At 46.3% G+C, this 12,237-nt stretch overlaps 2 protein-coding genes across 2 annotated transcripts; both read right to left on the reverse strand.

Moving 5' to 3' along the window:
* Window positions 1-333: 333 nt before the first annotated feature.
* BBBOND_0314050 (hypothetical protein) lies at window positions 334-5,449 on the reverse strand (the record flags this gene model as incomplete). Its single annotated transcript, XM_012914235.1, has 2 exons — window positions 334-5,359; window positions 5,421-5,449. The coding sequence occupies 2 exons, from the start codon at window positions 5,447-5,449 to the stop codon at window positions 334-336; spliced, it is 5,055 nt and encodes a 1,684-aa protein (XP_012769689.1).
* Window positions 5,450-6,703: 1,254 nt separating this feature from the next.
* On the reverse strand, window positions 6,704-11,338 carry BBBOND_0314060 (hypothetical protein; the record flags this gene model as incomplete). The annotated part of the gene is made up of 1 exon (XM_012914236.1): window positions 6,704-11,338. The coding sequence occupies one exon, from the start codon at window positions 11,336-11,338 to the stop codon at window positions 6,704-6,706; it is 4,635 nt and encodes a 1,544-aa protein (XP_012769690.1).
* Window positions 11,339-12,237: the final 899 nt, after the last annotated feature.

Genomic DNA, 12,237 nt, shown 5'->3' on the forward strand with positions numbered 1-12,237 from the left:
TGGCATTGGTCAGCTGCTTGGTCAGCACATAGGTCAGCACATAGGTCAGCACTTAGGTCAGCACATTGGTCATAGCATTGGTCAACACTTTGGTCGTGGCATTGGTCAGCTACTAGGTCAGCACATTGGTCACCACTTTGGTCAGCACTTTGGTCGTGGCATTGGTCAGCATTTTGGTCAGCACGTTGGTCAGCACTTTGGTCAGCACTTTAGTTAACTATTACACAATCACATACAACGAATAATGAGTGATTCAACAGATTAATGCACAATTCATAAGTTAGGTGAGTAGGTGATCCTAGGTGAGTGTAGGTAGTAGACACGTGAGTACGATTATGGTTGCAGATAAAACACCCTGTTAAGCTTGTTAACACGTCCAGCGGCGAGTAGTGATTGAGCGGCAATGCGATGTGATGAGGGACTATGTAGATGCGATTTGATGTGGAGCAGGTCTAGGCGGATGACCATGACAATGATGAGATAGAGGACAGAGAGGAGCCAGAGGGCTACATTGAGCCAGATGAAGGGGGCGCGGATGGTGAAAATGAATTCGTCGATGGCTGTGAAAAATTGCACGAGATGTGAGTCTTTTTTGAATGTTTCTTCAAATACGGTACTGAAATCTTTGCACGTGCGTTTCTTATTGATGTTATCATCGCCGTTAAGCTTATGTTTATCCCATAAGGTGAAACCATATTTACATAATGTAGGCATTGTATATTTACATGTCACAATAGATTTGCATTGCTCATTATGGGATGGTGTTGTCTCTTTCGATGATGTAGTTGGACACCCCTTAATACACGCTTTGGCGTGACAATTGTATCCTTTGGAACCGCATTTGGAATTGCATTCTTCGTAGAGTTTCTTAAGTAAGTCGTAGAATGTCTGCGTCAGGTAAACGATCCATGATAGGTATTTGTCGGCATGCTTCGATGAAAACATAACGTAGATGGATTTATTGATCGGACGCAAATATGGACCACATACGACGGCGTCGTTCGACGTGCATACGAGACTGGCAAGGCTACCCGCGGAATGACCTTTCCATGCTGCTGAATGGCTTTCGGAGAACAGGTAGCCGACGTTCGGCTTACTATATTCACGTTCTAAATTGGCGGCGGTGGCGGCATCATTGAAGGCTTTGTATTTATGTTCATTGCCGTCCATACCCCAGCGATAGGTGAAGTTAGAATAAAATGCAAACATATCACCGAGCGTTTTCGGAGCGCTGGGAAGGAGAGTGTTCAGCATTGCACATAGCACATTCAGTGGAGATGCATCAGTACAGCAGAAGTCAAGCAGTGCACTGTATATATGGTCACCCGTTTTGGTGTGCGAGGCTGTGCTACTGATCTCGGGGAATCCCATGGGTGTTCTGCAGGGCATACCGGGTGGCGTTTTAAGGCACGTTGAACATGACAATGTTGCGCCCTTAGATGATAGAGCGTGAGGCAAGAAACCTTGCAAGCCGTCTTCAAGGAAAGATTGGAGTGGCGATTTAAGGCCGCAGTTGGGGTGTTGGTCACACGTTTGCTTACATGTTTGGTCACCTAATTGGTTACCTTCTTGGTTAACACATTGCATAGCATTGCAGTTCCATGCTGAGCCACCAACGTGCCGGCCGTAATGGCAGTCTTGCCAGCCGCTCAACTCACTATCGTGCGAGCATTGTTCGTACAGGAAATAGAGCTGGTGATGGAGGCGCTTTAAATATTCCTGCAGCGTACACAGTAACGTATTCATGTTGGTGGGATAAGCTAACTTGTCAGAATTTGTGTAAAAGTCGCAAGCGTACCGGCCCTCCGCGTGGCCATGGCCCTGAACACCGACTAGGACAGTGTAGGATTGTGCGCAAACAGCAGGGAGTAAACGCATAAATGTGGTTGGGTACAGAGCGGGACGTTTCAAATATTTCTTTATTTCTTCCGGCATGTAAACGTCTAATTCCCCGTTATCACCAAACAAGTCAACCATGGTCTTAATAAGACCATTGCGCACCGGATTGTACCATAGTCCACAGAGCCACTGAAGCATTTCGTATACTGTCGTCGGTGCTCTTGGATTCGGCGGGATGTAGTAGTGATTGACACGGAAGTATGTCTCAAGGTGTTCGTGAAGCGTATTGAGTGTTCCTTCCTGCTGGTTTTGGTTGTCGTAAATTGGCTTATAATTCGGCGGCATGTTAAGCTGTTTCATCAGGTATTGCATTATTTGAGCACCAGTCTTTCTCCTGTCCAACTCACCATTCTGCTCGTGTTCATTCCTCGACACCTTGAAACCGTGGGTGCTGAACCATAAGCCAAGTGAGTTCGGCGTAATATCACCACCATTATCCATCTCATATTGACGAACATGTTCGTCATTCCATTTGCCGTTCGTCTTACATCCTTTCCTTAAATCTTCCAACTCATGGAACAGCGTGTCGACAACAGTCAAAAACACTTTAGCGCCATTTTTTCCTTCAGGCGTCAAAACATCTTTTTCACCTTTTTTAACCCACTGTTTAATACTTTCCCCTCCATCATACCTATTCACATACCCCTTCTCCAACTCCTCCACGAATCCCAGCATCCCTGCCTGCAGCGCCTTGAGCACGGGCCGTCCTGCGTCCGGCAGCGCTTGGGGGTCGAGGGCGGAGGTAGCGGAGGAGAGGGCGGAGAGGCGGAGGGAGACGGGGTGGCTGAAGTGGGCGTAGAGATTTAGTGCCGATGCTAATTTTTCGATGTATTTTTCGAAGTTTTGGAGTTGGTCGAAATTTCTGTCAAGTTTCTGTAAATCGCCATTTGAGTAAGTGACGATATTCTTGAGGAGTGAGTAGGCCTTGGCAGACAGTCCGGTGACAGTTTTGACATTGTTATTACTTTTTAGTGAATTCAGGCCATCTTTAATTTTTCCCAGTAACCCTTTCACGCCGTTCATTTCGTCATCTTTAATAACATCAGCGATCTGTTCATTTTGCTCTACAATAATGCCTCGGAAGGTGGAAAGCTGCCCTTCACGTACAGTTGCGAAGAAGGCTTGCACATCCGATTTCACACCCGCGAAAACCACTTCAATTGCGGCAGTTAAACCAGATATCAGAGTTTCAAGTCCGGAAGCGATTTCTTGACGAGCTGAATTTGCAGTGGATTCGGCGGCTTGAATTGCATTTTCAATCGATGCGTTGAACGCTTCCAAGTCTACATTCACATCGTGAATATTCGTGAGAGTTCCGCCTACCTTATCCTTCAGTGCTTCTACTAGATCTTTAACGCCATCTTTGTCCGAATCTTTTTTCCCTGCATTCTCTCTTAGCTTCTTAATGAGTTCTTCGGTCTCATCAATACTGGACTGAAGGGTTTTGATTTTTTTCTGAATTTCACCGTCTTCTGTCATATCATCGTCACTTGCAACATCCAATTTCTCAATTTGATCTTGTATATCTTTCTTAATACCACCGGTGACATCGTGTGTCCTACCATTAATTCTGAGATTGAGTGCTTCCTTGAACGCAGCTGTCCCCCTTAGTGCTGCAGACCTAAGGAGAGGGTTTAGTTGGTTTTGGGCGCTATCGATTTTGGAGTCAAACTCAGTTGTGAGAGCGTGGAAAACGTCGGATGGTTTCGGGTCTCCACCGTTGGCACTGCTTGCATTTTTTAGATACACTAACACTGATTCCATCGCGTTTGCAAAATTTAGATTCCCGTTGTTAGCTTGTGACAACTTTCTGCCGACGTCAGTATCCGGTTCCAATGGGTTTCGTTTATTCAAGGTGCTTACAAGAGCGGAGAAACGCGGCCTCCCCACTCCACTAGATGTATTGATTCCTGCCTTGATAGCCGTTGCCAACTCCTGGAGATAACCCCCAACCTGCTGCTTAATATCACCATAGAGCGTTTGTACATCACTATATAGCTTGCCTTTCAGATCGTAAAACTCGTGCTCTAACTCTGACGTAATGGTGTCATGAAGTTTCCCAAGCGTTACCAAATGTTGACCAACTGTCATCAATATTTCTTGAAGATCACTTGCAACATCATCAGTGTCAATCTTCTCAACTTGTCTCTCTATACGCTCTATCTTCTGAACAATATCTCTCTCATATATGGTACTCAGATCATAGGCACTATCTACCGCCTGCTTCACGGATTCTAATGCCTCCTTCGTAGAGGCAATCAATTCTGTTAACCTAGTGGTACGTATGTGTCCAATGTGTCCGATTTGTTTTATAACTTCATCAAGTTTATTCTCAACTTTTATACGTAGTTCAGGTACTCTTTTATTTACGTCACTAAGGAGTTTCTGCTTCTGACTCCCCAATGAACTGTCCACCACTCGGCACGCTGCCTTTAAATCGTCAGTCGCCGACTTTTCAAGCACATTTACCGCACCATCAATTTTTGCTAACGGCGCGACTAACTGTTTTTTGAGTTGTTCGTCAATGTTTTTCATGGCTTCGTTGGCCTCCCTAACTTTGTCTCCATACCCCTTAACCTGCCCTGACCAGGCAGTGAACTGTTTATCAAGCGTCATTGATTTTTGTTCCTCAACTTTCTTGACATTTTCATTTACGCTGTCTTCTAATTCATACAAAGGGCCACTTACTGCTGTAACTTCTTTACTGACTTTATTTTGGTAGCTGACTAGATGGCTTTTCACCTGACTAAGGACGGCCTTCAGTCCTTCAGCGCCTTTACCATTATTGTCGTTTAATAAATTAATAATTCTATTAAAATCATTTGGTGACATCGATTTGTCGTATTTTTTAACTGCATCATCATCTTTCACCCCCTCAAGCACACCACTCAAAAATCCCATCACCCCGTCACACAGCCTATCCAAGTCAGAGTACACAATGCCAGTGCCGTCGTAGCCTTTGGAGTTAGGGGAGTAACCAAGAAAAGTCTGAAGGCCGTCACATAAATGTGTTAAAAGATTATCATTAGCATGTTTTTCAAGTTCTTTAGCAAATGTTTCAAGTTTCTTAACAATTTCTCTCTGCTGCTCCACTTCCTGCAAACCCTTCTGCCTCTCCTCCTGAGGGAGGTAATGGGTCTTAGCACAGTCATTTTTAGAGGCTTCGGCTTTTTTGATTTTAGCGTTTAGTTCATCAATTTGCTTTTTAGAGTCATCGGTTTGATTAGCAAGCTTAGATTTAAGTTGCTCTTTAGTATCATCAATAGTCTTCTGTTGCTGCTTACAACAGGGCTGGACAGAGGGATGGTCTTTAGAGGACTCATCAGTAGGTTTTCCACGGCAAAGGAGCTTGGATTGGCGGTCATTAAGGGAGTTAGTAGCCTTCTCAATAGCCTCCTCAATCAACTTTTTCAAAGCTTGAGACAACTTGGTAAGACCATCACTGCCACCATTCCCATACCTAACCTGGATCAACCAGTCGATGGACTCAGTCAGAAGGTAAGTGAAGGGTGACAAGGCACAAGTTATTGTGATGGTTTATAGAGGTCATTGCGGTATTATGGCGAGGCAATTGGAAGGATGTAGAGTGGGTTAGGGAGCGATGTAGAGTGGATTGGGGAGCGATGTAGAGTGGGTTAGGGAGCGATGTAGGGTGGGTAAAGGGGCGATGTGGAGTGGGTAAAGGGGCGATGTAGAGTGGATAAAGGGGCGATGTAGAGTGGATAAAGGGGCGATGTAGAGTGGATTAAGGGGCGATGTAGAGTGGATTAAGGGGCGATGTAGAGTGGGTTAAGGGGCGATGTAGAGTGAGTTAAGGGGCGATGTAGAGTGGATGATAATAACCACTTTGGCCACCATGTCATCGATGCCGTAACCATGTCATCGATGCCGTGACCATGTCATCGCTGCCGTGACCATGTCATCGCTGCCGTAACCATGTCATCGATGCCGTGACCATGTCATCGCTGCCGTGACCATGTCATCGCTGCCGTAACCATGTCATCGCTGCCGTGACCATGTCATCGCTGCCGTGACCATCAACTTGGTCATGGCATTGGTCACCACTTTGGTCAGCACATAGGTCAGCACATAGGTCAGCACCTTGGTCACCACTTTGGTCATCACTTTGGTCAACACTTTGGTCAGCACATTGGTCAGTACATTGGTCACCACTCTGGTCATGGCATTGGTCACCACGTTGGTCATGGCGTTGGTCACCACTCTGGTCATGGCATTGGTCAGCACATTGGTCAGCACTCTGGTCATGGCATTGGTCAGCACATTGGTCAGCATCTTGGTCACCACTTTGGTCAGCACATTGGTCAGCACATTGGTCAGCTACTAGGTCACCACTCTGGTGAGGTGCTTGGTCACCACGTTGGTCATGGCATTGGTCAGCGCTTTGGTCACCACTTTGGTCAGCACATTGGTCAGCACTTTGGTCAGCACGTTGTTCATGGCATTGGTCAGCACTTTGGTCAGCACGTTGGTCAGGTGCTTGGTCATGGCATTGGTCACCACGTTGGTCATGGCATTGGTCAGCACCTTGGTCAGCACCTTGGTCATGGCATTGGTCATCGCATTGTTCAGCACCTTGGTCAGCACATAGCTCACTCACCAGGTCACCACTTTGGTCAGCACATTGGTCAGCACCTTGGTCAGCTACTAAATCACCACATCAGTTAACTATTACACAATCACATACACCTATTAATGAGTGATGCAACAGATTAAAGCACAATTCATATGTTAGGTGAGTAGGTGATATGCTAGGTGAGTTTAGATATTGAACACGTGAGTACGATTATGGTTGCAGATAAAACACCCTGTTAAACTTGTTAACGCGTGCGGCGGCAAGTAGTGATTGCGCGGCGATACGATGCGATGATGGTGAGTGCAAGTGAGATTTGATGTGGAGCAGGTCGAGGCGGATGACCATGATGTGGAGGAGGTAGAGGAGGGAAAGCGACCAAAGGGCGACGTTGAGCCAGATGAAGGGTGAGCGGATCTTGAAGATGAATTCGTCGCATTTGTCGAAGAGTGTTTGGAAATATTTAGATTTTAGCACATTTTTGAATTGAGCGTGGAAATTGCGGCAATATCTCCACTCATCCGTGGACATTAGTTTCGATGCGTCCCCAAATGAAAATCCGTAAGTATGGAATACGCTCATTACACCGCGACATTCGACGATTCCACGGCACTTACAATTGTAGTCTTCACCGTGTTTACCCTTCTTACATTTCTCGTTTTGCAGACAGCCACGGCACCCCCAATCCTGGCAGGATATATTGCAGAAAGAATCAAATAGGCCTTGAAGATATCGATATAGCGTCCAAGGTAAGTAGACAGCCCATGATAGATATAGGTTGCAATGTTTTGGGGCGAGGTAATAGTATGCATCAGAGTAGAGAGATGATAGGTAGGGGCCGCAGTGGACGTTGTCCTTCGCAGCAACCATACATGAGTCGCGCATTGATAGACTCTTCAAGTCAGCATTTGTAGCTGTTGGATGCATCATAGCTTTACCGCCATGCGTACTATGATATGCATTACGAAAAGCAGTGATAAAAGCTGATGCTTCGTTGTAAAGGTCCATCGATGTTTCCTTAACGGATGTTTCCAGTGCATCTTGTAATGTAATAACTCCATCGTGTTTGTTCGCATTAGAAGCATTAAGTCCTGCCGCAAGCGACAATGCAAATCCGAAGTGTTCTGGCAGACTGGCTGGCGGTTGAGGAGAAAAGGTGAATAGCGCTAACAGTTTCTCGTTATTGAAAAATTCATCGAGCACATCGCATATGTGTTTACCAGTTTTTGCGGATCCCGAGAAAGCTCTGAAGCCAAGTGGCGTCAGACACGGCTGTCCAGGCTGAGATTTAGAGCACGTGCGACAGTCATACTTACATCCAATACTGCTAAGTTCATGCGGTAAACGACCGACTAGACAATCGGATAAATACGACTGAAGGGGGGAAGTTGGTTGGCAATTTGCTTTGCCTTTTGGTTGGCAGTTTGGTTGGCACGTTACTTCGTCGCTCGAGTGGTCGGTACATGTCCACTTGGTTGTTCTGACATCCTTTCCGTAGAAGCATTCTGACCAGCCGTGGAATTCAGCACCGAGTTTACACTGGCTATGTAAGAAGCGCAGTGGAGGTAGTAATCTACGCAGCATATCGATCAGCATTTGCAAACAATCTCCTGCTTTGGGGGGATAGTGGAAATTAAGTGCGTTATTGCCGAAGTCGACTGCGTACATAGTGTACGCGTCTCCGTAGCCGAGTATTGTCGCTAATACGTCGTAGGATTTCGAACATAAGCGCGTCACTGCTGCTTGAGTGCGTTCCAATTCGATTGAGTGCGGATATGCCGGTACGGGTTCATCGCCGACAACTGCAGCGGCTAGGTCACCAACTGTGACCTGCTTAGCAGGATCCACAAATAAGTCACTAACGGCGTCATGTAGCAGATCGTCATACACGTTATTTGAAGGCAGACCAGATATCCAGCACAGTATCTCGAATATATTAGATGGACGCTTCTTGGCGGATGCACTAGTTACGTGGCCGACTCTGTAATATGTTTGGAGACAGCCGTGAAGCCGCTTCAGGGGGCCATTATCTTGATCATGATCATGTTTCGTGTATACGTGTTCATCGTCGTCCTTTACCACTAGTTTGTAGATATGGAAACCTGTCTTCGTTACCTTATCCTGAAGCTCCCATTGTTGTTTGTCACCTGTAGCGACATGGTATCCATGGTTGATGAAGAATTTCCCAAATTCGGTTGTGTCATTTACCTGTTGAGATCTCCATCTAACGCTGCCATATTTCTTCAAAGCTTTCAAAGCGTTGTGAGTAATGCTGAGTGCCGTCAGGAACACCTTCGCGCACTTCCTCCCGTACTCGGTTATTTCGGTGTTGTCAGCAGGATTTGGCATGGTTTTAACTGTTTTCGCTTCAGATGACGTTTTTGGTTTCACCAACTGATCAGCATAAATTTGCCCCGAGTACCTGCTCACGTACTGCTTCGCGAGCTCCCCGTGGAACGCCTGGACGCCGGCCTTGAGGACGTTGAGCAGCGGGGAGGCCTCGGCGAATGAGGAGGGGGCGAGGGTGGTGAGCTGCGCTTGGAGGTCGGCGAGCTTGCGGGAGACGGCGGCGTCGAAGTGGCGTTGGGAGTGCATTGTGGACAGGAGGGAGGAGAGGGCCTGGGTGAGGGGGGTGAGACGGTCAGGGGAGAGGTCGGACTGGGATTGGAGGGAGGTGAAGAATTTAGTTACGAATTCTTTGGCTTTGTTCGAGAATATTTCGAGTGATGAATCGGATACTTTTTGGAGGTTATGTATAGTGAAGGTACCGTGCAGCTTGTTCATGAGACCTTTGAGGCCGGTGTGGAAGTCGGAGTCAATTAAACCAATAATTTCCAAAATTTGTGCAGTAACAGACTTATTAAGAGATGTCAAATCAACTCTTTTCTGCTCCGAGTAAAGCGTCTGCGTTTGCTCTTCTAGGTCGTTAAGAGCGTTTTGAACGTACTTCTGTAAATTTGTGTGCAGCACCGCAAGAGCACCATTTGCAGTGTCTTGAGCGTCTTGGTGGAATTGTACAGCGGCATCTATGGAGGATTGCAATGCCTCGTTGGCAGTGGTGACTTTCGGTAAAATGGCTTTTACTGCTGCCTGAATGCCTTCTATCTTAGTTTTCAATTGAGTCATATACGCATCAGCAGCTTCACGGTTTTGTTCTATAACGGTAGGTATTCCTTTTAGAGCACTTAGCTCACCGCTAATTAGATTCACCGCCTCCTCTAGCGTTTCTGCCGCTGTATTATACATTGTCATCACTTGTGCCACGTCAATCTCATTAATGCGATTACTACTCATCTTAAATTTTTTTACGGCTTCCTCGATGGCTGTATTGGCTGCATCCTTAATCCGTTGTGTCGCATCGTTGTGAAATGTATTGACCGCTCTTACTAGATTTCCGTTATCTTCGTCGCCTATGGCTGCAATTAAGTCGGTGATAAACTTGGCCAGAGAGCTTTCTGCAGGATCGCTGGATGACCCTCCCTCACCGTATATGGCATTTTTCAAGCCTGCGAAAGAGATAGGAAGTTTATCAAAAATATTTTTTACACCTACTTCATACTGCTTTTTCAGAGCCTTAGACTCTGAAGTAATTTCCGCAGTGGTAAGATCAAGCGTTTTTCTGGCATCTTCAAGATCCTTCAACGCATCTTTAACAAGAGCGCTATCTTTGTTTCCTTGTACATCTGCGGCAAGTTCATTAACCTCTTTCTTCAACTGCTGCAAATCCCCCTGCACAGCGGCATTAATACCGCTGACCTTATCGCGAACAACGCTAAATTGCTTGATCAGAGGAGTGCTATCGGTGATGTCGACAAACCTATTAATACAGTCACTAATCTGAATAAACAGCAGCAAAAGCTTTTCTTTGCAGCCTCTATCGTAACCATTAATTTCAGAACTGAGCAGATCATCCGCCAACTTCTGAGCATTTTGTACCGCCTCTTCAATCTTCTTCAAATACATTGTTCTTTGGTGTGTTAGGCTGCCAAGCTTCAAGCGAATCAATTCAAATTTCTGATTCAAAGCGCTCTGCACTCGCTGTATCTGTGTCTGAATGTATGTCTTCACTTCGGCGTGCTTTTTATCAAACTCACTACCTAAATTTTCCACGGAGTTCCACAAGCGCGCATCATTCACTGAATTCCAGAAGTTGTCAACAAGCTGCTTAACAAAGTCGATCTTAGACGATATTGTATTACGTAGCTTAGTATCTACGCCATCTAGAAGTTCAACTGACATCAAGGCCTTATCCAGGTAGTCCCCCGCAAAGGTCTGCCAGTTTTGCAATTGCTCCTTTATTGGTTTGTATTCCATTTTAAGCGACACGTGCTTACTGAGTAATTCTTGTAACTCATTCAACGGCTCCACCACCTTTCTATGCCTATCCTCCACCCCGCTCACCCATTCCCTAATCCCCCGACTGACCGCGACAATACTACTATCAAAATGCTCTTTTCTATTATATTGAGCGAGTTTAATTTTTTTAAGTATGCCAGGCAGATTATTATTGTATTTTTCGAGGTTTTCGTTCTTATTTACGTCAGTGATTATACTAAACAAAAATCCCATCACCCCGTCACACAGCCTGTCCAGGTCGGAGTACACAATCCCAGAGCCGTCGTAGCCTTTGGACTCAGAGTTGAAGCCGAGGAAAGTTTCGAGGCCAGAGCAGAGGTTATTAAGGATGTTAGTAGGGTTGTTATTTGAGGTATTTTTAGGGTTCAAAATTTTACCAAATTTCTTGTAAAGCTCCCTAGGCGGCACATGGTCAGGGCAGTGGCAAGCGGTGGAAGAGGGGAAGTGAAGGGTGACAAGGCACAAGTTATTATTGTGGTTTATAGAGGTCATAGCGATAATATAACGAGGTAATTCGAAGGATGTAGAGTGGGTAAAGAAGCGATGAAGGGTGGGTTAAGGGGCGATGTGGAGTGGATAAAGGAGCGATGTAGAGTGGATAAGGGGCGATGTAGAGTGGATAAATAGGCGATGTAGAGTGGGTTAAGGGGCGATGAGGAGTGGGTAAAGGAGCGATGTAGAGTGGGTTAAGGGGCGATGTAGAGTGGATAAAGGGGCGATGTAAGGTGGATAAAGGGACGATGTAGAGTGGATAAGGGGCGATGTAGAGTGGATTAAGGGGCGATGTAGAGTGGATAAGGGAGCGATGTGGAGTGGGTAAGGGGCGATGTAGAGTGGGTTAAGGGGCGATGTAGAGTGGGTTAGGGAGCGATGTAGAGTGGGTTAAGGGGCGATGTGGAGTGGGTTAGGGTGCGATGTAGAGTGGATAAGGGGCGATGTAGAGTGGATAAAGGGGCGATGTAGAGTGGATAAAGGGGCGATGTAGAGTGGATAAAGGGGCGATGTGGACTGGGTTAAAGAGCGATGTGGAGTGGGTAAAGGGGCGATGTAGGGTGGGTTAAGGGGCGATGTAGAGTGGATAAGGGAGCGATGTAGAGTGGATAAAGGGCGATGTAGAGTGGATAAAGGGGCGATGTAGAGTGGGTAAAGGGGCGATGTAGAGTGGGTAAAGGGGCGATGTAGAGTGGGTTAGGGAGCGATGTAGAGTGGGTTAGGGAGCGATGTAGAGTGGGTTAAGGGCGATGTAGAGTGGATAAAGGAGCGATGTAGAGTGGATTAAGGAGCGATGTGGAGTGGGTAAAGGAGCGATGTGGAGTGGGTTAAGGGGCGATGTAGAGTGGATGAAGGAGCGATGTAGAGTGGATAAGGGAGCGATGAAGAGTGGGTTAGGG

Source organism: Babesia bigemina (assembly GCF_000981445.1).
Source record: "Babesia bigemina genome assembly Bbig001, chromosome : III".
Lineage (NCBI taxonomy): Eukaryota > Apicomplexa > Aconoidasida > Piroplasmida > Babesiidae > Babesia > Babesia bigemina.